General features: G+C 42.3%; 1 protein-coding gene across 1 annotated transcript in view; it reads right to left on the bottom strand.

Moving 5' to 3' along the window:
- The window catches only part of LOC311247479 (uncharacterized protein), a gene marked incomplete at its 3' end in the record, with an annotated part of 33,428 nt that extends 8,137 nt beyond the window's left edge, over positions 1-25,291 (bottom strand). Inside the window, exons 1-6 of the mRNA XM_084338519.1 lie at positions 24,911-25,291; positions 18,648-18,749; positions 18,171-18,305; positions 7,100-7,279; positions 6,397-6,702; positions 2,545-2,761 (exon numbers count right to left, since the gene is read on the bottom strand). Coding sequence (XP_084194645.1) covers positions 2,545-2,761; positions 6,397-6,702; positions 7,100-7,279; positions 18,171-18,305; positions 18,648-18,749; positions 24,911-24,961 — 991 coding nt within the window. The remainder of the gene's footprint in view (positions 1-2,544; positions 2,762-6,396; positions 6,703-7,099; positions 7,280-18,170; positions 18,306-18,647; positions 18,750-24,910) is intronic.
- Positions 25,292-26,490: the final 1,199 nt, after the last annotated feature.

Below are 26,490 nucleotides of genomic sequence, written 5' to 3'. Positions count from 1 at the left end.
TAAATAAATGTAACTACTCCTTTACATATTGTTAAATAACTGTTTCTGTATTCATTACTTCTATTCTACAAATATTACATATTGTGAAAGGAAAATCTTAATTTTTGTATTTGCTCTTTAACCCTGCTCAGAAAATGTCTACAATGCACTTCTGTGGAAATTGCCTACGTTTTTCTGTTCTATATTTCTTCGTAAAGATGCAAAGAGATACACAGGTGATAAAACTGCCCGTTGCCAGGGCAACACAGGAAGCTTGTTTCCAGTTAGAAATGGCAGGTTTGCATTTTTGCCTCCCACCCCCGGTATGTAGTATCCTGTCTCTGCATTTAAACCGTCTCTTTTCAGCTACACATTGTAAACTGAAGAGATAATACATTTAGCTTATCAGCTTCTATCCTTGATTCAAGTAAGCATTCTTTCACAGTTCCAACTGGGTCATTGTTGGCAACAATTCCACCACAATATGCATTTGCATAGATGTAAAAATATACGTTATTTTAAGATTTATCAGGTTAAGAACCTCATATTACGCGTTGGACCACTTCTTCAGAGTTAAAATAGGGTGGTTTCCTATTGAGGAGCAAGGGACTGTGGATTCACTACCTATAGCGTTGCTGTCAGTGAAAACTGCAGGCCAGCCAGCCAATATACAAAAAAAAGCCACCCCCCCCCCCCCTCAACTGTAGTCGATTAAATTAATTTATATGACATTAGGTAGCATTAAATCTAACGAAATTCGTTCGCTCATAAAATTCTTAACATGTTAAATGTGATTTAATTATAACAGACTGCTGTTTAACTCATTCTGCGCCATCGCTTAATGCGCGAGAGGGCGCTAGAACACCACCGCTTTAATCAATGGGGGGACTGCGAGATTTGCGAGTGCTTAAAATATATCTTAAATTATAGCTATGGGTCTAATACACCCGTCGATTATCAGTGAGTTGCTTCCAGTCAACATGTACAAAACAGATTGAACGGTACATTTCCGTTTTATACCGTTTTGAATATGAGTATAGTTTGTGATTCCTAGTAATTCCAGGAAAAGACGATGCGTATTGTTTGGTTATAAGTTGTATGTTAGCCTCGAGCTAGGCTAACGTTACGTTAGCCGCAAGCTAACCGTGGAAACGCTCACAAGTGAAGTGACTCCACGACACCAGAGTGGGGAAGGGGGGTATATTGACAAGCTTGACAACAGAAGTTCAAAAATAACTGTTTGTGTTCAATAACGAGCCAGGAGACTAGAGGTGTATGTCAACTGTGCCGTGAATACTTTGGGCAGCCGAAGAGTGCTTCCGCGTTGCCGCGATTGGCCAGCGCCCTCCTTCGTGAATACGCGCTCTACGCTCGTTCCGTTCAGGTGCTCGTTTGCGTGCTACGCCGCGCATGAGGCTCCCGCAGGTTAATACGCCGCCCTGGTTAATCACAGAACACGCCATATTAGCAACGCTGGTAATCACCCTGGTTAATCATTTGTAAATAGGAGAAAAAGGAGTTTTTCATGGTTCAAGAGTGGATATATGTTGCAGAACATGCCTGTTAATTACCGCGGCTCTTATTTGTAAATAGGAGAAAAAGGAGTTTTTCATTGTTCAAGAGTGGATATATGTTGCAGAACATGCCTGTTAATTACCTTTTAAATATCTGTTATGTGGTTAGGGTATGTATGTTTTTTAAATAAATGCCCAGTGCTTTGTCACCACCTGTCAATCTGTTCTGTTATTCTATGCATAGCAAAACCTATTAATATTACCTATGTGTGGGCGGCTACGTGGCGCAGTGGGCAACTGCAAGAATGCTGGAGACTAGGCTCGAACAGGATGCCTCCTGTTCGAGCCCCGCTCCCCTAATTGCTAGTGGGAGCTAACTGGTTAAGTGGCTCTGCTAGCCATCCGAGTGCTAACACTGCTAGCTGCTAGCCAACCAAGTGCTAACACTGCAACAAATTGAAACTTTGCATATTTCTCGTATGGTGAATGTAATGCGAGCCGCCGCGCTCGACTGGGGCTATTTCAAGGGAACAGAGGGGCTTGTCTCGCTTCGCCAGTTACTGACAAAAATGCGTCAAATTGGTTACTAATGTGAAAGATCGGATCGGGAAAGATCGGTATCGACAGATACTCAAAATCACATGATCGGGATCGGATCGGGAGCAAAAAAAAACGATCGGGACATCCCTAGTTACAACATCCCTAGTTCCCTGCACTTTTACTGTAAAGCACTTTTGAGCTGATCTGTTTATCTGTGTGTGTGTGTGTGTGTGTGTGTGTGTGTGTGTGTGTGTGTGTGTGTGTGTGTGTGTGTGTGTGTGTGTGTGTGTGTGTGTGTGTGTGTGTGTGTGTGTGTGTGTGTGTGTGTGTGTGTGTGTGTGTGTGTGTGTGTGTGTGTGTGTGTGTGTGTGTGTGTGTGTGTGTGTGTGTGTGTGTGTGTGTGTGTTATTAAACTGCTGTACTGTTGCCATTCTTGGCCAGGTCACTCTTGGAAAACGGGTCTAACCCGGTTAAATAAAGGTTGGAAAAAATAAAAAGATCAACAAGTCACCTTTCTCTGTGACCCTCCAGTCGCGGGACATGGAGAGGTGTTTCAGTGTCTTGAGGCCCAGGGCTACGGCCAGCACCGCTCGGCTGGTCAGCTCCGTGCAGGCGCTGAGGTCCAGCCTCTGTAGGCCCGGCTGGTGCTTCACCAGAACCTCCACGGAGTAGTCAGTCAACTCCTTACAGCCGTGCAGACACAGTTCCTCTAGAAACAGACCAGGCACCTGGGGGGGGGGGGGGGGGGGGGTGAGAGATGTATTAAAGATATTGAGAATGTACTTAGGCTAAAGTGTTTATGTTTTTATTGTCTTTTTTATTACTGTAATGTAATGTAATGTAATGTTGTGAGTTATGACCCATGGATGTAATGGGGATCCATAAAATAAACAAATAAACAAAAAGATGGATGAGTGGCACACAGTAGGGGGTGGATGAGAGAGATGGATACAAGATACAATATACTTTAATGGCACACAACGATGGTGGTAATTGCTTTTGGTACAGCATGTTAGTTAGCACTGGGACATCAACATGAAACATCAATGGGGAGAGTGGGGGAGTGGCACACAGTGATCGAGAGTGATTGAGAGTGAGACCCGTGTGTGGTGGATTAGGGAGCCAGATTGGCTGGATGGTCTCATAATATAGCAATGTCTTGCGTCATTATCTCCCGTCTCTCCCTCATGGACAAATTGAATGGTTGCACCCTCCATCCAATTACATCCTGAATTCACCTGTACTCTTCTACTTTCATATCCTGCCGCTAAGCTCTTCAAAACCTGCCTGGTTATGTCTCCATGTACCGGCCTTGAGAAAGACTAGTCTTACAGCCTGACATAATATGCCTCAACGTTGCAGTCTCTGAACAGAGTGGACATGACGGGTCCCCATCTACCAACTGTCTTAGGTTCTGTGGTGATGGCAGCACATCATAAGTAGCTCCTATTAGGAATTGTATACGATTGTCCCCCATACTCCACAGGTCCTTCCATCATCTAATCTTCCTCTTCTCTACACTTTCCCAGTTCATCCACTGTCCCTGCTTAGCGTGGGCCACAGCCTTTGTATACCTCACTACTTAAATCAAATCAAATCAAATTTATTTATAAGGCCCGACAACACACGTTAATGTCCCCATGGGCCGTACAGGTCTTCTTTAAACAAGTCAAGAAGAAAACATAACAATAAGTCAAGAACAGAACAAGAACACCATAAGGTCAAACATTTTTAGATGAATGCAAAAAATTAAAATTAAAAAATTTATTAAATTTTTTTAAATTAAAATAAATAAATAAAATTAAAATGCTCCACTACCATCTTCCTCCTTTCTGTGGGACCTGCTTTACTCCATACTGGCTTCCCTGAGCTGAGCCCCAGGCCCCCCCCCCCAGCCTTGTTGCACCTGGCCTACAATGTCTGTATGCCTAAGAGCTGTCTCTGCTTCCTCTACTGCCTGTCTTGGGCTCCATTTCCTCCCGCTAGTTGGATTTGGGGCCAAATAAATAAATGGGGCCCCGAGTTTATTTCCTGTTGCAGTGCTTCACTAATACTATAGCTGACAGAAATCACAGTGGGGTCCAAGCTGTTCCCCTAGCAACAGAATTCTTCCGAAGAGGTCTATAGAAATGTTCACCTGTCCCACAATGCATTATCTAGTGACGTGAAGGGCTACGCATCAGTACAGTTAAGATTGAATCTACAGTATGGTTCTAATTAGGGATGCTTGATATTGGCTTTTTTACCGATACCGATATACCGATATTGTCCAACTCTTAATTTCCGATACCGATAGCAACCGATATCAACCGATACCGATATATGCATAATTTCAGGTAATTAACATTACATATATCTTGTCATGGAATTAACACAACATTATGCATACTTTTGACAATAAATAAAATCAGAAATTGTTCTTACTTGCTTGCCTGGGTAAATAAAGGTGAAAAAAAAAAAAAAAAAAAAAAAAAAAAAAAATGAAAACAGATACCGATAATTTCCGATATCACATTTGAATGCCAATATCGGCGGATAATATCGGTAGGCCGATAATATCGGACATCCCTAGTTCCAATATCTTGACCTACAAAGACTCTTGTAGGGTTCGAGTCAATGTGATCATAAATCACAAAAGCTAAAGTTAAAAGGATGTGTATCAGTGACAATCAAACCGTAAACAACACTATTAACACTTTCAGAGCCCAAGCTTAATCTTGATTTACCGGTTGAATGCCCACCATCCACTTCAATGTTAGCGTTAATAACGCCTAATCTATGTTTTAAATTGTGTCTAATCTGCCCGTCGCTTATCAATGACTCGTTTTCCAGTCAACATTGTCGAAGCGGATTGTTTTTTTATCGGTTAATTTTCGTTTTATAGCATTTTGAAAAGCCCTCGTTTTCAAGGAAAATATAAATATTCCATGATAATCGCCCTTTACTGGAATATTCTAGAATACACAAAAACGTTGTCATTTTTCGGCCTATTTATGAATCGTTTTCAAATAAACGTTAGATTATCGATAGTATATGTGTATGTATGCACACTATATAGGCGATCTGAAAAATCGATTCTCTGATTTCCTCAAAGTGATCGCCCACACACACACACACATAGGGCGAACGCTGAGATCTCAGCGAATACAACTCTGATTATCCCAAGACTTGTAAAATAGATTCCTTACTTCAGATCAGATGTTCTCCAAAAAGATCATTCCAATTCCTGATCGCCATTCCAAAAATCGATCACTACTGTCTACTATCGATTGGCTACTGTGAATATATATTCCAGGCTGATTCCCGTCCCGCGATCACTGCCATGTTCATCATACGGCTTGCCTGCTCACAGAGCCAGCTGGCCCCGCCCCGCCTCTACATATCACTGATCCCAGGTCAGTCTAAGCGACTGACGTGCAGTTTTCAGGGATAGACGATAGGGGGCGCTTTTTTCCATTCTGAGCTGCTGATGGGGCTGGTATACCAACGGGAGACTCGGTTGATGAAATATGAATTCAGATCGCTAATAAAAAAATAAAACGATAATTGTCGTCTTGGGCATTCAGGGGGGGGGGCTGATAAGACGACAACACACGTCTGTGGCATTCAAAGTGTTAAGATGTTAGATCCTAATGTGAAAAACTATGCGATTTAATCTTCTATACCTGCCTTGACTTTGTCTATTTAGCCCCAGTCTATTTTATGCTACTTTTATGCCTAATTTTCTGCACTTTATGCATTGCTCTTGATCAATTTTGTGCTCATTTTATGTATATGTATTTTTTACTACTGTGAAGCACTTTGAGCTGCAATTCTTTTTTTTCTTTCACTTTTTCTCCTATTTTTCTTGTATTGTTCCTCCCATCCCAATTTAGTCGTTATGCCAATTCCCCCCTCCCCTTCCTGGCTGTTGCACGCATTTGCCCCCTACTTGCCGGTCTAGGGAGCCCTGAAGTCTATCACATGCTTCCTCCGATACATAGGAGACAGCCAGCAGCCTCTTTTCACCTGGCAGCGAGGACTCTCATTGGGCGAGTGTAACACGTGGGAGGGCACACTACCTCACCCAGATCCCTTCCTCGCTGTGCAGGTGCCTTGACCGACCTGTAGGAGTCGCTGTTTACAACGACCAGATTACCACCCACCGGCTTCCCTCCCGCTGACACTGCCAATTGTGTCAGTATGACGACCGGCCAAGCCGGAGGCACCGCTGACAGCTGGATTCAATACCAGTGTCTCTGCGGTGGTAGACAGACGCTTAGTCCGCTGTGCTACCCGGCCGCCCTTTGAGCTGCAATTCTTGTATGAAAGGCTATACAAATAAAGTTAATTATTATTACAAAGACTTTCTGTCCGAGCTCACCTGTGCGACGGTGCGCAGCGACTCCGGGGTGATGGACGTCCTGCTGAGATCCAGGGCTCTGAGGGTGGAGCTCTGCTCGGTTAGCAGCCTGCGGAGGTTCCTCAGGGACAGCAACGCAGACGAGTCCTGGCCCGCGCCCACCGGACAGCCCCGGTACGGGTCGAACTCGAAGGCAATGTGGCACCCGGCTAGGGAGAGGTAGCGGAGACGCGGGGTGCAGCCGGTCAGCCGGTTGAAGGTGAGGTCCGAGAGGTAACGCAGGTCCGACAGGTCCAGCTCCTCCAACCCCGACAGAGCAGACCGCACCTGGTGACGGGGAGGAGCCGGTGACCATGTAGCAGCACAATACCACCGTACAAGAACCAAGGACCATGTAGCAGCACAATACCACCGTACAAGAACCAAGGACCATGTAGCAGCACAATACCACCGTACAAGAACCAAGGACCATGTAGCAGCACAATACCACCGTACAAGAACCAAGGACCATGTAGCAGCACAATACCACCGTACAAGAACCAAGGACCATGTAGCAGCACAATACCACCGTACAAGAACCAAGGACCATGTAGCAGCACAATACCACCGTAAAACAAGGCTCTAATCTATTCTATTGTGATTTATTTTAATAGATGAAGGGTCCTAGACACAGAGAGCCCATGTCCAAGACTCACAGATGGAACAAGAGAGAGAGACTGTCTACCTGCTGTCTGTGCTCTCCTTTGGAGAGGAAAGCTCCAGACATGAAGAGGCTGTCCAGGCCCCTCAGCTCCAGCCTACGAAGGGACGTGAGGTGGGGGAGGAGGGCCAGGAGAGAGGCCTCTGTCACACTGCTGCCCGGCAGGGCCAAACTGTCCAGGCTGGACCCCAGAGACCTGCCTATCTGCAATAGGGGAGGGAGAGACAACGCAGACTACATGGTTATATAATAGAACTCCTTGGGTCGTCATATACAGGCAGACTGGTCTACATGATCCAACCTAGGACCCAGAGTCAGTGCCACTGAGGAGAGGATGAGAGAGAGAGAAAAAAGGGAGGAGATGAGATGATGATCATAAGACAAAGACAACCTTTATATGTAAGATTGGCATCCTGTGGCGGTGAGAGGTAACTGCTCAGTGTATTACAGACAAACATGCAGAAGAGAAAATGACAACATTTAGCGAGGTGACTCTGGGCACTGTTTTTGTTTTTCATTTGCGTCGTTCAAATGAATGCTCTAAAAATGAGACTGTAGCCTTTTTATGTAGTTCTAATAAGTAAATCATGCATTTTCTTAGAGAGAAAGAGGTAGAGCGGTAGAGAGATAGAGATAGAGAGGGGTAGAGAGATAGAGAGAGAAAGAGAGGGGTAGAGAGGTAGAGATATAGATAGAAAGGAGAGGGGGCGAGAGAGGTAGAGAGATATAGATAGAAGGAGAGGGGTAGATAGCAGGGTAGAGAGAGGTAGAGATAGAAGTAGAGAGAAAGAGATAGAGAAAGAGAGGTAGAGAGATAGAGAAAGAGGTAGGTAGAGAGAGATTTTATTAATTTTTTAGTTTGTCTTTACATTTTCTATAGTATATTTGATTATAAAGTTGTAATGTGACTGTTCACACATTTCTTCATTCTAGTAGGACTATATTTTAATTGTACATAACTTTTAATACGTTTTGATTGCTTTGCCTGCTTTGATTGTTTTATTTGTTCTAACGCTGGCTTTGACAATGTAAATGTGTGTTTCCCATGTCAATAAAGTCCCCTTTGAATTTAATTTAATTGAGAGGAGATAGAGATATAGAAGAGAGAGGGGTAGAGAGGTAGAGATAGAGAGAAGGGTAGAGGGATAGAGGGGTAGAGAGAGCAGTAGAGAGAGATATATAGATAGAGATAGAGGTGGAGAGAGATACTGTAGATAGAGATAGAAAGAGATAGATAGAGGTAGAGAGAGATAGAAAGAGATACTGTAGATAGAGAGAGATGTATATATATAGAGAAAGAGAGGTAGAGATAGAGAGATACTGTAGAAAGAGAGGGGTAGAGAGCGGTAGAGAGATATATAGAGAGAGAGAAAGAGGTAGAGAGAGATACTGTAGATAGAGAAATAGAAAGAGATAGATAGATAGAGGTAGAGAGAGATAGAAAGATGGGTAGAAAAAGGTAGAGATAGAGAAAGAAGTAGGGATAGAGAGAGCGATATATAGAGATATACATATTGCAACATTAGCTTCCAGTTTGCATCTTGTTATCATCTGTTGCAATATGATTGACTGACAATTCACTCCCTTCCTCCTATTCTCGCTCAGGGACAACAAAGTGAATCCAATTTTATCGGTGACAGACCGGACTTTGACATGGTCTCCCTTGGCAACGCAAACACATTTCACTTGAGTGAGGCGGGCCGTCCACCTGAGACAACGGCAGGGTAAACGCTGAGCCAGGATGTGGTGACAGTATATACACACACACGTGGCTCTTTGAGATGTCTTCTACAACATGCTTGTGCCTTTTTGCTATATTTGTATACTTTACTCCACCCTTACTGGACTATATACTTGTATGTACAATCAAAACTCTTCATACAGTTATAATTCACTGATCACACTTTTTGCACATTACTGCTCAATTGCACAGCCCTGTTAAATATTCCATACCACTGTATTGTTATTTTTATTCTAATTTGTCAGCCCTGGCCTATTTTATTTTATAATTCTATTCTATTTGTGCTTCTATTTTTATTTAACTTATATACCATTTTATTTTATTCTACCGTAAAATGTACCAAATCAAATTCCTTGTATGTGTAAACTACTTGGCAATAAAAAGACCTTTCTGATTATGATTCGTACAAACTCTCCGTCTTTGTATTTCGCCTTTGTATATCGCCTTCTGCAAGTGTGTTTAAAGAGCCCCCCCAACCGATAACCCTCAGACGGATGGCAATCGCATGGCCTACTTTGACCACAGACTTCACCGGTTTGTTTGCCCAACGTGACCAAAGAGTGACACCATGGCAAAGGCTTCTGTAGCCGAGACACGTAGTTCATTTGAAACATCTTAGTCAAACAAAGATACAGGCTGTTTAATTCAGTGAATACATCTTAGTCACACAGAGATAAGGGCTGTTTAATTCAGTGAATAGATCTTAGTCAAACAGAGATAAGGGCTGTTTAATTCAGTGAATACATCTTAGTCAAACAAATACAGGCTGTTTAATTCAGTGAATACATTTTAGTCAAACAGAGATACAGGCTGTTTAATTCAGTGAATACATCTTAGTCAAACAGATATAAAGGCTGTTTAATTCAGTGAATACACAAGTGCATTGGAGATAGAAGGAGTAGGTGAGAAATCGAGAAGCACAAGTGACATTACCAGGGAGACCCAACAAGCCCCTCTAAACCATTTATTTACACATATTGTCGATGGTATTATGTGTTAATAGTATCATGGTCAATCATACGTTAAGCATTGTACATGCTGCAACATACAGTAATGTCAGTATACAGTTGATCTTTTTTAGTATTTATTGTTTTTTTTTTATAACTCTTTATTTTTGTTCATTTTCCTCTTTTTTCTTTCCAAAGTCACTTTTTCACATAATTTTCACATAAACATTCTCCATTTCCTTTTCACAGTCACTTTTTCACATTTTCAGTTAGAAACTTTTCTTTTGCATTATTTGCATAGCAACTTTTCCCATGTTTGCATAGATGTCTTACCCATTTTTCTCAGGATTCATTCTTATTATTATTATTATATATATATTTTTTATAACTCTTCCTTTTTAACTTTTAAGCATTATACAGAACAGTAGTAATATGACAACTACCACCACAGGACAGACAAGACAGACAAGACTCACAGGACAGGACAGTGTTGTATGGTGGGGGGGAGAGCTGTATTTGCTCTTGGTGTGTCGGGTCTGTTTTGATTGAGCCATGGCAGTCTTTACACATCTAACGGCTCATATGTTGTCCATTTCGACCAGCGTCTGTCGTATGTCTCCGCCTTCATTCTCAGCAGGAATGTCATTTTTTCCATATCGCTTATCTCCTCCACTATTCCCCTCCATGTCTCTTTGTCTGGAGCGGCTTCTTTGAGCCAGCTCCTTGTGATGGCCTTCTTTTTATTTGTTTTTACTTTATTTTTTAGCGTTTATCGCTTTTCTGGTCAAGCATGACAGACAGTTGTAGAGTGAAACGGGAGGGAGAACAGGGGAAGACATTCGGCAAATGACGGCGGGTCCGGGAATCGAACTCGGAGTCAACCAGAACCGTGACGCAGCACGGCTCCTCCCGACGCAGAAATAGCGCCGAGATAGGTGGTGAGCTACTGGAGCTCCCCTGTGATGGCCTTCTTACCAGCTATTGTCATGATTTTGAACAGGTACAAGACTTCATTGTGTATGGTCTCTTCTGTGATCAAACACAGGTATATCAGCTGGGGTTCCATGGGGAATTCATAGCTAAGAATTCTGTACATTTCCTGTGTAACCAAAATGGTTGCACTTTATCACATAGCCAAAATATGTGAGAGTGGTTGGCATTCATCTGTCCACACTGTCTCCAGCAGGGTTGTTGCCCTTTTAATTGTTTACTCTTAATTTGCGGTGTGATAAAAAATCTCATCACATTTTTCCAACCGAGAGCTAGTGGATGAGTGTTGTGTCTCACATATAGAATGCCAATCATCCTCCGTCAAGATTATACTCAGTTCACTTTCCCATTTCTTCTTCACATTATATGAATCACAGTTGTTGCAAGCTTGTAAACTTTTGTAAAAATAACCGATACTATTTTCACTGGAGTTCGCGTATACGCCATTTCCATCATTCCCACCACCCCGTTACCACCTACTGATATTCTATTCTTGACTTCTGTATCATAGAAGTGTCGCAGCTGTAGATATCTAAACAAATTGTCATTTCCCAAGTCAAATTTTCTCTTAAATTGCTCAAAAGACATGACGTTATGGTTCTCTAAAAGTGTACATATGGCTGTTATACCTCGATCTCTCCACCCGTCAAAAGTGGCGTCCAGTGTTCCCGGGCTAAAGCCTGAGGTCTGGGAAGGCCAAATCAGAAGTCTACCGTCTTCTTTTGATTTGTATTTCCTGACCACCTCATTCCAGACCATCAGTGTGTGGTCCACTATTGAATTATTTCCCTGTTTTGTTGCGTGTTCTTTCCCCCCCAATCTGGCTTGAGGTTGGACACATCCTAGGTGTGTCTCTATGTCCTTCCACCTGGCCCTATATGCTCTTGAGCACCAGTAAACGGCATATCTCAGCTGGGCTGCATAGTAGTATTCCTTTAGATTAGGTAGTGTCAGGCCTCCTCCCTCTTTTTCAATTTGCAATGTTTTGAATTTCACCCTAGGTCTGCCCCCTGCCCATATGAACCTACTCAACCTAGATATCGGTTTGTCCCATGCTATGAATTGGGAGTCGGGGACCTTGACTGGAGAGGAAGAGATACAACAGCCTTGGCAGAATATTCATTTTGATCACTTCTATTCTGGTACTGAAATCCATCATGTGTGTAGCCCATCTCGACCAGTCCTTCTGTAATTTATCATTAATCTTATTGTAGTTAGCGGCTTCTAATTTGCACATATCCTTGGTGATAATCACTCCCAGGTAGGTCATTGATTCAGCTTCCCAATTCAGTTTGTAATCATTCCTCATTCCACTACTGTAAGTGAGAATCTGGGTTTTCGCGACATTCAGCTTATATCCTGACATTCAGCCATAATCATTTAGTATGGTCATTAACTTGGGGAAGGTCAAATTTGGGTTTTGGAGGTATATTATAATATCATCCGCGAAAAGGCCTATCCTGTGTTCCCCCCTTGCTATTCTAACACCCTTAATTTCTTTACTTTCTCTAATGGCTTGGGCTAATGGTTCTACGAAAATCGCGAAGAGGGCGGGGCTTGCACAACATCCCTGGCACGTCCCTCTGAACAGTTTGAATCTGTCCGACAAGCTACCGTTAATCTTTACTCTGGCATTTGGATTGTCGTATAGACCTAAACAGGAAGGACCATCTGACCCTGTCGAAGGCCTTTTCCGCATCTAAACTCACCAAGGCTGCTGGGAGTTGTTGTTTTTCCACCTGTTCTATCACATGTAAAGTGCGCCTAACATTGTCCTGTGTCTGTCTGCCTATTATGAACCCTGTCTGGTCCTCGTGAATCAGGTCAGGGAGGATGTCCTCCATTCTCCTAGTTAGTATAGATGTGAACAGCTTGTAATCCCCATTTAACATCGATATGGGACGATATGATTCGCAATGTTCCTTATTCTTCCCTTCTTTTGGTATAACTGATATCACCGCCTCTTTCCAGGACGGGGGGGCTTCTGCCTTTTCAAGTGTCCAGTTAAAAGAATCTAGCATTACTGGGGCCAGGTCTTCTTTAAAGCTTTTGTACCACTCGTTTGGAAACCCGTCGCTCCCTGGAGTTTTGTTTGCTTTCAGTCTTCCTATGGCTATATCTAGTTCTTCCTTTGTGATGGGGAGATCAAGGCTTTATTCTCTATTTTCCCTATACTCTGGAGATCCAAGGATGATGAAAACTGTACAATTTTCTCCTCGTCTTCCATCTCGGGTTGTGAGTACAACTTTTCATAGTATTCCTTGAATATACGTTGAATTTCTTCAGGTTCATAAGTCGCTTCTCCTGATTGGGGTTCCCTGATCTTGTGGATAAAATGTCTACTCTGCTGGGCCCTGAGTCGTTTTGCTAAGATCTTGGTTGCCCTCGGGCCTGATTCATAGGTTTGTTTTGTGTATCTTAAATTCTTCTCTAGCTCTCCTTTTCCCATCTCCTCAAGCTGTGATTTTATCCCGTTCATCTGTTCCCTCTGTCGCCTGTTATTTTTCTACAACGGAGTTCGGCGATTTGCGAATCTGATTGGCCAGTGTCATTTCTGGTCATGTGGCATGTACGCCCAATCGTGGGACCGCAAGTTTCTACACTGGTTAGGCTTAGGCACTCGTTCGAAGTCGGTTAAGGTTAGGGTTAGGGTTAGGCGATAGAACGCCAGGTGCTTTGCAGGCTGTTCGACGCGGAAATGGGCAAAGACACAGCTCGTCACGCTATTGGGCGCACATGTCACATGACCAGAAACGTCAGTGGCCAATCAGATTCGCAAATCGCCGAACTCCGTTGTAGAAAATATAGACGCTTCCCTGTCACCCCTCCCCTCCCTGCACCTGTTGCTCGAGTTTTCTCAAGTCTCTCTGTAATTGATCATATTTCATTTGCCTATACTTATTCAAGTGTGCAGTCTTTGAGATTAGGTATCCCCTCATAATTGCCTTGATTGTGTCCCATAGGATGGTCGGTTTCACTTGGCTGTCCACATTCTTTTTAATAGATTCGGTTATCTCCTTCCTGATCTGATTCACGAGATCCTCCCCATGCAGAATCCCCAAGTTCAGCCTCCAGAGTGTGTCTCGTTGTCTGTTGTTCAAGTGTATGGTCAGATATACCATATTGTGATCCGAGATATCTGCCGATCCTATCGAGCAGCTCACCACCCTGTGTGTCTCTCTCTGATCTATTAAAAAGAAGTCTAGCCTAGAGTGTACCTTGTGCGTCGCAGAGTAATGAGTAAAGTCCCTTTCTCCTGCATTTAGGTTTCTCCATACCTCCATCATTCCCGCTTCACTAATCAAGATATTCAAGTCCTTTGATCTGAGAGTTGTGTCTGGATTTACTTGTTGTGTCTAGTGAATAATTCAATATAGTATTCCAGTCCCCTGCACATATCAGCATCCCTTCCGCCTCAGAGGCTATTGTGTCAAATAAGAGTTTGAAAAATCTTCTGTCGCTCTCGGGAGGGGTGTATGTGTTCACTAGTGTTATCATTACGTTATCTATTTTACATGTAACTATCGAGTACCTCCCTTCTCTATGCTTTTTCTCTTTTATCAGTTAAAAATTTAGAGAGTTCGAAATCAGGGTTGCCACTCCTCTCTTCCTATTATTCTTGCAAGAACTAGAAAATGTATTTCGATATCCAAACTTTTTCAACTTTTCATGCTCTATTTTTGACTACTAAGACCGTTGACGTTCAAAGACGCCTTTTTCAAGTTTTGGTTTCCCGAAATTCCTTTTCCGGTTCTTGCATACATTAGCGGCTCCCCTTACCATACATTTTCTCCCGACATTAAACATGTAACATTTAGCACACAGTGACCTCCAAACGAGGGGGGAACACCCACTCCTCTTCAGTATGTATCCCGTCGGTAAGTGCGAGGGAAAGCCCCTCGTAGGGAGAGGGCCCTTCGCTAAGGGTGTGAGACGAGGTGACCAACTGAAACCCCTCCATCCCTTAAATCCAACGTTAACCAATAAAGAAAACCTACGCTAATAAAAATGACCTCGCTCCTCCCGGGCGCTTATTTGAACATTAATGTTTGTGGAAGAAAAGTCTGCACACCGTCTAGTGTTCCCAAGTTTTAATGTACTTGAACACAACGTTTCGGCCTGTGGCCTTTTTCAAGTGTCCGGCTTATTTGAACATTACCACGGCCGTCATGACCGGTCCGAAGGATTCCACTCATTGTTATTTACGACGTATGTATTCGCTGAGCTTCTCTCTCGCCCTCAGTGCTGCTACTCGACCCGTCTGCCTGCCTGGTGTTGGTGCCGGTGTCTGGTCCCGCTTTCCCTCTCCTCCATCCCTCTCCTTTCCCCCTTCCATTTCTTCCACCGTGATGCCTCGCCTCTTCAGCTCGCTGTGCGCCTCGGTTGCGCTCGTGTAGGTCTTGACTCCGGTGTCCCAATGGATCCTCATGCTGTAGTGTGGAGTCTGGAAGCGGATTCCTTTTATCTTTAGTGCTTTTTTTATACAGTTGTACTCCCTTCGTTTCTTCGCGACTTCAGGTGCATAGTCATGGTCGATATAGATCGTCTTGTTGCCCATTTGTATCTTTCCCTTCTTCCATGCTTCTCTCAACACCAGCTCCTTGGTCAGGTATTCATGGAAGATAACGATAATGTGACTTTGCGCAGCGCCTTCTGGCGGTCTCGTGGCCTGTGCACGGTGGGCCCCTTGCAGCTTGAATTATATGTCCGGTGGGAGCGATAACTCGTTTTTGAGGAACTGTTCGATAAACTTTGGAACCGAGTCCCCCTCTTTTCCCTCCTCCATCCCGAATATGCGGATGTTGTTCTTCCTCGCCCTGGATTCCAGGTCAACTAACCTGTACTGTGCGACTCGGTGTTCCTCTAGACTCGCTCTGAGTGCATCCGACATCTCCGCCATCCAGTCCTCCATTTTGCCACCTCGTCCACTCGTTGATTTAGACTCTGTATCTCAAAGGCGATAGTATCGAGCTTTGCCTTTATGTCTTCGCTAACTCTCCTGAGCTCTTCTTTTAAGTCGGTTTTCAGTTATTTTATCGCTTCAACTATGCCCACCTAGTCCATGCTCGGCTCATGTCCTGACTGCGCGCTGGCGGCCTGCTGCTGGTTGTTTATGCTAGCGGGGGCATTCGCTTCGGTGTCTGGTCCTTTTGTCGTCTCGTTTTCCAAGTTATTGAATGTTTTTTTACTTTTTTTTCGGTTCTTCCCTTTCTTTCTCCCACTCATCTACCTTTCTGTCTTGGTTGAATGTTTTCTTTGAATTCTTGAGTGTTTGAAATTCACTTTGCCCGGGAGCTCGGCTTCTTATGCGTCTGTGCCCTCTGCTGGCATACCAGAAGTCTAGTATTTATTGTTTTACTATTGACCACAGAAGACAACCTTGCATATTTTATTCTGCCAAACTTACATTTCAGGGCCAATACATGTTCCTACCAGTTTCCTACTCGAATAAACTGTATGATTTTCTGAACTGAACTATGAGACCCCATGATTAAGTAGGACTTTTGATGGCTTGGAATGAGGATGGTGTAGATTCAACCACATACAGTTGTGTTGAATAAGCAGATAATTTTCTAGTGGTGAGTCTCTACACACATTAGTACACACACACAGTCTTAATTGCAAGCCAGGTGGAATGCGGACCATGTAGACTCAACCTCTCTCTCATATATATATATATATATATATATATATATATATATATATATATATATATATATTAGGGCTGTCCGTTTATCACGTTAATTAGATTGATTAATTAATTACACAGCAAATTATCATGTTATGAAAATTAACTCAAAATTAATGAAAAATATACAGTATAATATAATCGCCTGACAGCACTAAGAGAGAGAGAGAGAGAGAGAGAGAGAGAGATAGTGACCATGAGAGGTTCGCAGGATCAGTTGTGTCAAACAGGTGGCTCAGATTTTGAGGAAGTACAGAGAAGCCTCCCCACAGTGGAAGAATGTGAAAACGGTTTACAAATAACAATCTGTATAGTGAAAGTCATGCATCCTGTTTTTGAGTGGAGTGGACCTTTAAGGGAATTATCTATTTGTAGCCGAGTTATTTTCTATTCTGTTGTCAAGTGACTGGACATGTACGTCCTTTTCAGCAGAGTGTAACGTTACGTTACCTCCAGTAATAATGAATGAATTAATGAATGAATGAATGAATGAAAACTTTATTTAACAGATTGCAGAATGGGTACAATACAGTACGGCTCAATACATACAATTGTTAAGGGGATGCAGACCTGAGAAAGACGTTTGTCTTGTTTCCATCAGGGTCCCCCATTTTCAATTCATATAGACATTTATGACATACACAACATACATGACATTTATGGCATAGGGACATATAGGTATTTAGTACTGATACATTTGTGACATAAGCGGTATTCAAATATACAGTACTGTTACCCCTAGATCCTGACAGAGTATAATACATATGATGGGGAGGGGACTGTACATTAGGAGGGGGTGGGTGGGTGGGAGGGAAATATACATACGGCGGGGAGGGAATATATACATGCGGTGGGGAGGAGACTGTCTATTAGGAGGTGGTGGGGGTTTTGGGCATTTACGGTGGCCAGTTTCGAATTGCAGCCTCCCGTAGGTGCTCTTTAAGAGCGGTTTTGAATGTGGGCAGGGATTCACATTCCTTTACAGCTTTGGGTAGGGCGTTCCACATTGTTGTGGCATAATTGCGAAACGTGTTTAGTCCCTTGTTTGAGCCGAATCTGGGTTTAACATGATTTGTTGAGCTTCCTCTGGTGTAGTGGTTGTGGTATTCACTGACCTTTGGGAAGTATTTTGACATGTACATGGGCACCCCGGTCGTATAGTGTATCTTGTAGACCAGGCCCATTGCAAGTTGCTGTACTCTGTCGTCTACTCTAAGCCATCCTAGGTTGTCAAAGTGGGCAGGGGTGAGGTGGGTTCTGGGGTTCAGGTCAAGTAGTAGTCTGACCAGTTTGTTTTGTGATGTTTGTAATTTTGTTTTAAGCGCCTTTGAGGTGCTTTGGTACCATGAGGTGCACGCATAGTCATAGTACCCTTGAATGAGTGCTCCTGCCAGAGTCTTCAGGGTATTCTTGTTTACCAGAGAGGAGATACGGTACAAGAATCTATAGTGACTATAATCTATAATGACTGACATGTACCTCCTTTTCAGCATAGTGTTACGTTACGTTACCTCCAGTAATAATGACTGACATGTACGTCCTTTTCAGCATAGTTTTACGTTACGTTACCTCCAGTAGTAATGACTTGACATGCATGTCTTTTTCAGCAGTGTAACGTTACCTCCAGTAATAATGACTGGACATGTATGTCTTTTTCAGCATAGTGTAACGTTACCTCCAGTAATAATGACTGACATGTATGTCTTTTTCAGCATAGTGTAACGTTACCTCCAGTAGCAGGGCTCTGGATGTACTGGACCCGTCCAGGTGGCTGATAATCAGACTGCTGCATGACCTTTGACCAAGACCCCTTATCAAATCCAGGGATGAGGCTGAGGCCGGGAACCTAAACGTCAAATTCTTCTACAGAGACAGAAAGAGAGAGAAAGAGAAAACTGTTAGAATTCTTACTTGACTTTCCATTCCAGACTTTATTTGCCTTTGCACTGTGCAACTACACTGTTACTGCAGTTTGACTTTGTAGGGTCATATTTACATTTTACAATTACAATTATTATGTCATAATGTACATTAGAGAGAGAAAATTATAGACATAGAATAAGTAGCTAGAAGGAGATTTCCGGGAAAAAAGAAAGACCATGAACCTTTGCCATACCAATTAGTCTATATACCACACACATCAAATATCCATTAAACATGATGTACTGTAGTCTACATTTCCATCTTTGGCCCAAACCAGCTTACCTGGAAGCGTAGGTCCTGACTGGCATCGTACCAGCTCCGACAGACCTGCGAAGCTTCCTTCCTGTCCGAGGTGTGCAGGAAAGTCAGGATGTAAACGATCATCTGCAGCAGTGGTGGTTAGATCAGGTCAAAATAAATTATTGTTACTGTTAGAACCACAGATTTAGCTGCAACTGTAAAGCATGCTGGGATAGAGGGAGAGGCCAACTGTCTGTAATATTGCACTGTCTCTCTCTGTGCTGACCCCCTGCAGTAGTCTTGGTGGCAGCATTTGAAGATGTTGTTGTTGCCGTCTGGCGGTAAAAAGGTGTACCACAACTAGGCATACACAAAGGACTACATGAAAGTCAATAAAGAATGCTGGAAATGAATTCCCCCAAAATACTCCCAGTTGCCTGATCTGAAACATATAACTAACATGATCCTACACGCTTATCCTTGTGCCTCTGTAACTTTCAGTGCCAAAGCACGGGCTGATCGGCCCTATAGTTTGCGAGATATTGCACGGATTCACACACCCACACCCACACACAACAAACATTATACAAATGCATAATGTAATTGGATAGGCTCCGCCTACTACAGCCATACTAAGAGATGTACTGTACCGTTACATGACGAGAGAGCTGAGTGTCTGGGATGATTTACTGGGTTAACTGGGTGGTTAATTTATATGTAGGCCTAGGAATGTGACACAGTGGATTATGTTCACAATACAGGCTCAATAACTACAGAATATTGACAGAAAATAGACAATTTTCATTTATATACATCCTCCCCCGATACAGGGGTTCTTCAACTCTTCCATGCATGGGACTTCAAGTCAAAAGTTTCATCTTGTGGGACCCAGTCACATTATAACATAGGCAGGTCCCTGACCCTCTTTGGGTCAGAACCAAAGAGTTATATTATATACGTTATCTGTCCTGGCCTATAGTTTAAGATGCTATCAGAATAAGAATGTATTATCTTTGCATTTATTATGTTGCTATATACGTATTCTTGACCTCATAGCAGTGGCGGCTCTGCCACTAGGGGCGCAAGGGCGCCGACCCACCTGCTGTTAAATCACAGAAGAAGAAAATAAAACTTTTTAGTTTTTTGTTTTATAGCCCTATAAATAATATAAACATGTTTAAAATGAATAATATTTACTAATTTTAAGTATGTTTGTATTTCCAATGCACAATATAACGTTATTATCTCAAATAAAAAAACACTCGTTTTCCTGAGCAGGAAGTGACATCACGTTTTTTTTATTTTTTCGTATTTCTCGGCCCGGGCTAGACACGATAGCGCTCTGAGTGTGCGTCACAGTTTGATCGCTGTATCCGTCACAGCCAATCAGTGCATAACGCGTTGTGCGTTGAAATATGACTATTATGTTGGAATCCGGGCGCGATTTGAAGCGGTCTAGCCAGTAGCGTCAAGAATTTCTGTAGCCGCATTTCGCGGAGACGCTCTCTGATTGGCGGACGCCAGTATTTTTTTCCGTAGCAGAATTTCACAGAGACGATCTCTGATTGGCCGAATCCAATTTCTAATGTTCCAATTCTAGGTTATTCCTAGGTTGGTCCTCCGTTGGTGGTAGAGATTTGTGTTGTTGTGAGATGCATGCAGCTGAGCGTGCCGTGACTGCAAGTTCTTTAGACCAGTGGTTCCCAAAGTCGGGGTCGCGACCCAAAGGTGGGCCGCGAGCAGCCACGGGTGGGCCGCGAGATGATTTAAAAAAAATTAAAATTAAAATTAAAAAAAATTAAAAAAAAAATTTTATTTTATTTTATTTTTTTGTCAGGCCACTGAACTTAGAAGCAGGCCAGGACAGTGTTTCTAGTTGTATTCTAAAATGTGACTATATGGTTTTATATTAACTTAATAAATAAACAAAAACGAAAAATCTACTTATTTCAACGAACATTTCAAACTAAATAACAGATTATGCACATAAAACGCTAAAAACAACCGAAGCAACAATAGTATTTTAATGAGGCTATTATTATTATCATTATTATTTTGCAACAAGTTAGCCCTCTCATAAATAGCACATATAAATGAATAACTAACTTGAACTAACTTAATAGGATTGAAGTGATATTTGGCTTAAAAAATCGGTCGCCTGGCAAAAAAAAAAAAAAAAAAGGCCAGACGATGTGCATTGGGCCGCGGCTCTCTGACGCCTTATTTTCTGGGCCTTGGCCTGAATAGTTTGGGAACCCCTGCTTTAGACTGTTAAGCTTAGGCACTCTTTCAAAGTTGGTTAAGGTTAGAGTTTGTCTTAGAGCATGGCGATAGAACGCCAGGTAGTTTGAATTCGGAAATGGACAAAGGAATGAAGTACTTGTGTTGTGTGACCAACTGCTAACAAGCTAACACTTGGCTAACAAGCTATATGGCGGATGCAGTCTGGACACAGTGGACAGTGGTCTGGAATACTGTACATCAACAGTGGATTATACACTTTATCAAGGCAATCCCTGGACGTGTCAACTAAACAGTGAGTCTCTCTCTCTCTCTCTGTGGTTAACGTTAACGTTTGTAAATAGTTTTTTTTAGGAGCAGTACTGTTAGGCTACTGCTGGCCATTCATGAAGCGAGACATTGCTGATTGTTTATTTATTTTATAACACAAGACTATGACTACCAACTGCCTAGCCAGCCGTGTATCAATCTTGGATGCAATAATAACGTTACCACACTGACTGTGTCGATGGCTCATTGATTTAACTACTGCAGCTCTCTCGGATTGAAAATACGTGGATTATGGCTTGTTCAATATCGTCTATGTTTGAATGAATGAATGAATGAGAACTTTATTAACAGATTGCAGAATGGGTACAATACAGTACGGCTCAATACACACAATTGTTAAGGGGATGCAGACCAGAGAAAGACGTTTGTCTTGTTTACATCAGGGTCCCAGATTTTCGATTCATATCGATAGTTTAATAGCTAGCCTTGGCTCGTTTAACAATATGCAAAATATGTGTACAGCCCTGTACTCATACTGAAGTTATTCTTGGTATATAATAGGTCTGATTGTGTAACGAATCGATTCCACGTCGCGCTGTGTGTGAGAGAGAGAAGGAGAGAGGGAGAGATCTGCCTGTGTTTGGAGACGGGGCGAGTTTTGTTTCTAACTTTTCTATTTATATATTGTGTTTCAAGTTGTGAATTAGAGTCTAGACTATACTTTATTTGACTGGTTGTGTGTTGTTGTAGTAACAGCTGAGCGACTCGTTCATAAGAGCCGATTCATTGCCGTGAGCGTGAGTCGAATCGCTCACGTCTTGCCATGAGTCTGTTGCGTGGTACTGTACATGTTTGCAAAATGTTTGGTATAGCGCCCCTAGTGGCGAAGCACCCACCGGCCGCCACTGCCTCATAGTAAATGAAGGCTTGCCCTCAGTGATCTATTGCAATAGGGGGTATCTGCAGAGCCAGGCTGGACGGGTTGGAGGCGGTCTGGACAAGTATTAGTGGTCTGGACAAGTATTTGCACTACTGCGCACCATTTTCAACTTCACTTTCGTCTCGTTTACATAGGTACATAGACAGTAATGTTACATCTAGACATTTATGACATGTAATAATAGAGTAAACTTGTAAATAGACAGTAATGTTACATCTAGACATACCAGATCTAGTAATAATAGAGTAAACTTAACTTTCGTCTCAGTAACAATGTTCATAAAGTGTACATCTAGACATGATGTGTACATAGACAGTAATGTTACATCTCTAGACATACCAGATCTAGTAATAATAGAGTAAACTTAACTTTCGTCTCAGTAACAATGTTCATAAAGTGTACATCTAGACATTTATGACATACCAGATCTAGTAATAATAGAGTAAACTTAACTTTCGTCTCAGTAACAATGTTCATAAAGTGTTGAGTGCTACAGTGTAGGTTAGTTTATTAGGACAAGTGCATGACAGTAAGGTTAGTTAGGGTTAGATTTTTTTTTAATTTTTAACGGTTGAAGTAGTGAGTCTTCTTGTTTTTGTTGTTGTTGAAGTGTTCTAGGATGTTTCTCATCAGGAACAGATGGGTCGATGGTAGTTGCTGCGTTAAAAAGTAATTGTTCTTTCTCATTTGTGCAAACAGTTGTTCTGCAACTTGACTGTTTACATGTCCTGCAGTTTGAGGGACTATTATTATTATTATTACTAGATCTGGTATGTCTAGATGTAACATTGATTGATTGATTGATTGATTGAAAAGTTTATTAACAGATTGCAGAATGGGTACAGTACAGTACAGCTCAATACATACAATTGTTAAGAGGATGCAGACCTGAGAAAGACTTTCGTCTTGTTTCCATCAGGGTCCCCCATTTTCAATTCATCATATGACACACATGACATACAGATAGACAGTACTGCTACATCTATACATTTATGACATACCAGATTTTCAAATACAGTACTGTTTGTGATACTAAAAAAATCCAGAAGAAGAGTATATACATTTGACATAGAAACTGTGCATTGGGGGAGGTTGGGTAGGTGGGGTGGGGCTGTACATTGGAGGTGGGGGGGGGGGGTTGGGTAGGGGGACACTGTACATTGGAATACTGACATACATTTGACATGGAAACTGTACATTGGAGGAGGTTGGGTAGGTGGGGTGGGGTTGGGTGGGGCTGTACATTGGAATACTGACAAAGCCATGCTTGGTCTTTATTGTACAACTGGGTTAGGACATTTGTAGGGGCCAGTTTTGAATTGCAGTCTCCCGTAGGTGTTCTTTGAGAGTGTTTTTGAAGGTGGGTAGTGATTTACATTCCTTTACAGCTTTGGGTAGGGCGTTCCACATTGTTGTGGCATAATTGCGAAACGTGTTTAGTCCCTTGTTTGAGCCGAATCTGGGTTTTACATGATTTGTGGAGCTCCCTCTGGTGTTGTGATCGTGGTATTCACTGACCTTTGGGAAGTATTTTGACATGTACATGGGTACCTTGGTCGTGTAGTGTATCTTATAGACCAGGCCCATTGCAAGTTGCTGTACTCTGTCGTCTACTCTAAGCCATCCTAGGTTGGCAAAGTGTGCAGGGGTGAGGTGGGTTCTAGGAGTCAGGTCAAGCAGTAGTCTGACTAGTTTGTTTTGAGATGTTTGTAATTTGGTTTTTAGTGCCTTTGAGGTGCTTTGGTACCATGAGGTGCAAGCATAGTCGTAGTACCCTTGAATGAGTGCTCCTGCCAGAGTCTTCAGGGTATTCTTGTTTACCAGGGAGGAGATCCGGTACAAGAATAGAGTTCGTTGATTGACTTTTTTTATTACATTGGATGCCATTTTGTCACAGGAAAGATTAGCCTCTAGGATGGAACCCAGGTAGGTAATTTCATCTTTCCTTGTGACAATATTGTCACCCACTGTAACTGAGAAGCCCGTCTGTTTTGCTGAGTTTGTTATTTGAACCGAAGATAATGGACTCTGTTTTGCCCATGTGTAATGATAGTTTGTTGTCGGCGAGCCATATGCAGATTTTGCCTAGTTCCGAGCTGAGGGTTTTTTCAATTACTGTCTATTTACAAGTTTACTCTATTATTACATGTCATAAATGTCTAGATGTAACATTACTGTCTATGTACCTATGTAAACGAGACGAAAGTGAAGTTGAAAATGGTGCGCAGTAGTGCAAATACTTGTCCAGACCACTAATACTTGTCCAGACCGCCTCCAACCCGTCCAGCCGTGGCTCTGCGGCTCTGCAGATACCCCCTACTCATCTATTGAGATCAATGTAGGTTGAATTCATTTAGTTTAGCTTTATTTCGACAACCAATAACAAATGCAGAGCCATTTAAAATACAAGATGAATAGGCAGACATGACCGTCTAACACAGCCTGAATCACAAAATACATAAATATAAAATATATAATGTAAAATGAGCTCACAGATCACATCAGCCCCAATACAACTACTTAGTGATCTCCTGAGTGTAAAATGAGTGGTTTACTCTGCCATGTTACGCAACATCCCTCTTTACCTTCAGACAGCTTGAAAGACATCAGACTGACTTGTTTGTTTAATTTGCCATTCAAACGTATTCCATTCCCAGGCGCCATGATATGCAAATATACATTATCGGGTTTTTACGAATGAATGGATGAGCATTTGCATTACAATATTAACATAATATAACGTTGTATAGCCTACCTAAATGTGAAAACAACATCAACAACATAATAGAAAGAGCCCACTATTAATTAAGATAGTGTGTTAACTTATGTTGCTATATGCAAACAGGTCTCTTACCTCAAGTGGCAGTTCAGGCGTTTCCATGGTGGGCTCACCGCTGTCACCCATATCTTACTTCTTGGCTTCTTCTCTTGTGTTGGTTATGAGGAGAGTTCAATCTTTTAAAATCATCCCAAGTTGAACATTTTAGCTTACTGAGTAGCTACTGAGTAGGACCCTGATGTAAACAAGACGAACGTATTTCTCTGGTCTGCATCCCCTTAACAATTGTGTGTATTGAGCTGTACTGTACCCATTCTGCAATATGTTAATAAAGTTTTCAATTAATCAATCAATCTGCTGCTGCGTGCAAGAGGCTATAAAAAGCTCGTCAACAGAGCTATAGCTGTACTAACGTTAGCTAACAGCAAGATAGCTGACCATCTGACTAACGTTAGGACACAGTATTCCATTCATTCTCATCCAGGCAGCTTTGTTTATCTTCGAATAGCTATAGCATAAGTGTATCCATCCACTGGAGCGATGCGACAGAATCAAAACTGTAGTTCGTTTTCAGAAGCTAGAAAATCCATCCAACTGGCTGCTGCTGGTCCGACCCTCTCGATCAGCTGACCGTAACCTCGTTCCCAGTTGTATCTCCTCCGTGAGCGGCGCAGTCGAGTAGTCTCAGGTCCTCAGGACCCTATATATATATCTATGCTCAGGACGAGTAGCCTCCAGCTGCAGCCCGGGAGAATCCGCTCACTGGCACCTGTGCCCATAGATATCTATAGATATATATAGAACACTAGATAGCTTGCCCGCGCTGCCGGCCAATGGAGAGCGACGTCACTGAACCGCCGCCATCTTGCGCAGGTCAGCCTTGAGTGAGAGTGAGTGAGCTGCACAGACAAACATACTCATAACTCGCTGAAATATTGACGGATTTACAAACGGTTTCGTTTATTACAAGCATTATTAACGTGGCTATGATTCAAGTGGTTTGTAAAAAAAAAAAAAAAACACATCTTTAAAAACAATAAAAGAAAATCTTTTATACGTATGCAGTATCATAACTACATCTTTGATGTTTATAGCAAACCAACCCGTTTGTAAATCCGTCAATATTTCAGCGAGTTATGAGTATTTTTGTCTGTGCAGCTCACTCACTCTCACTCAAGGCTGACCTGCGCAAGATGGCGGCGGCTCAGTGACGCTGGTGACTCCATAGATAGACTCCGCCTTAAGCTATCTAGTGCCTGTGCCAGCCACAGGACGCGCGCTGATTCGCGGAAAGTACGGAAGTATCTCAAGTTCAAGTTTCTTTAATAGTTGTCATACAGAAGTACAGAATACTTTTGTACAAAATGCTTCTTACTGTTGCGCTCCAGAGACTGTGCATGACAAGATAAGTATGAAATAAAAACATAGTAAAAATTAGAAGAAAAAAAAGAGGTCACAGTGTTCAGTTTAGACATATGTACAATGTTCGTAGACGTAGTTACCATACAATATACAATACTGTGCAGTGTACTAATATACAATACTATATAGTGCAAGGCATAAATGGACGAGGTGCAGTTTAGGTACAATTCACAGTAGGTGTACGAGTTGTAGTGCAAATCCTTTATCAATAAATATAAAGTGTAAGTGTGTTT

The sequence above is a fragment of the Notolepis coatsorum genome (assembly GCF_963971535.1).
Source record: "Notolepis coatsorum genome assembly, contig: SCAFFOLD_1166, whole genome shotgun sequence".
Lineage (NCBI taxonomy): Eukaryota > Metazoa > Chordata > Actinopteri > Aulopiformes > Paralepididae > Notolepis > Notolepis coatsorum.
This window is presented reverse-complemented; position numbering and strand designations above follow the sequence as displayed.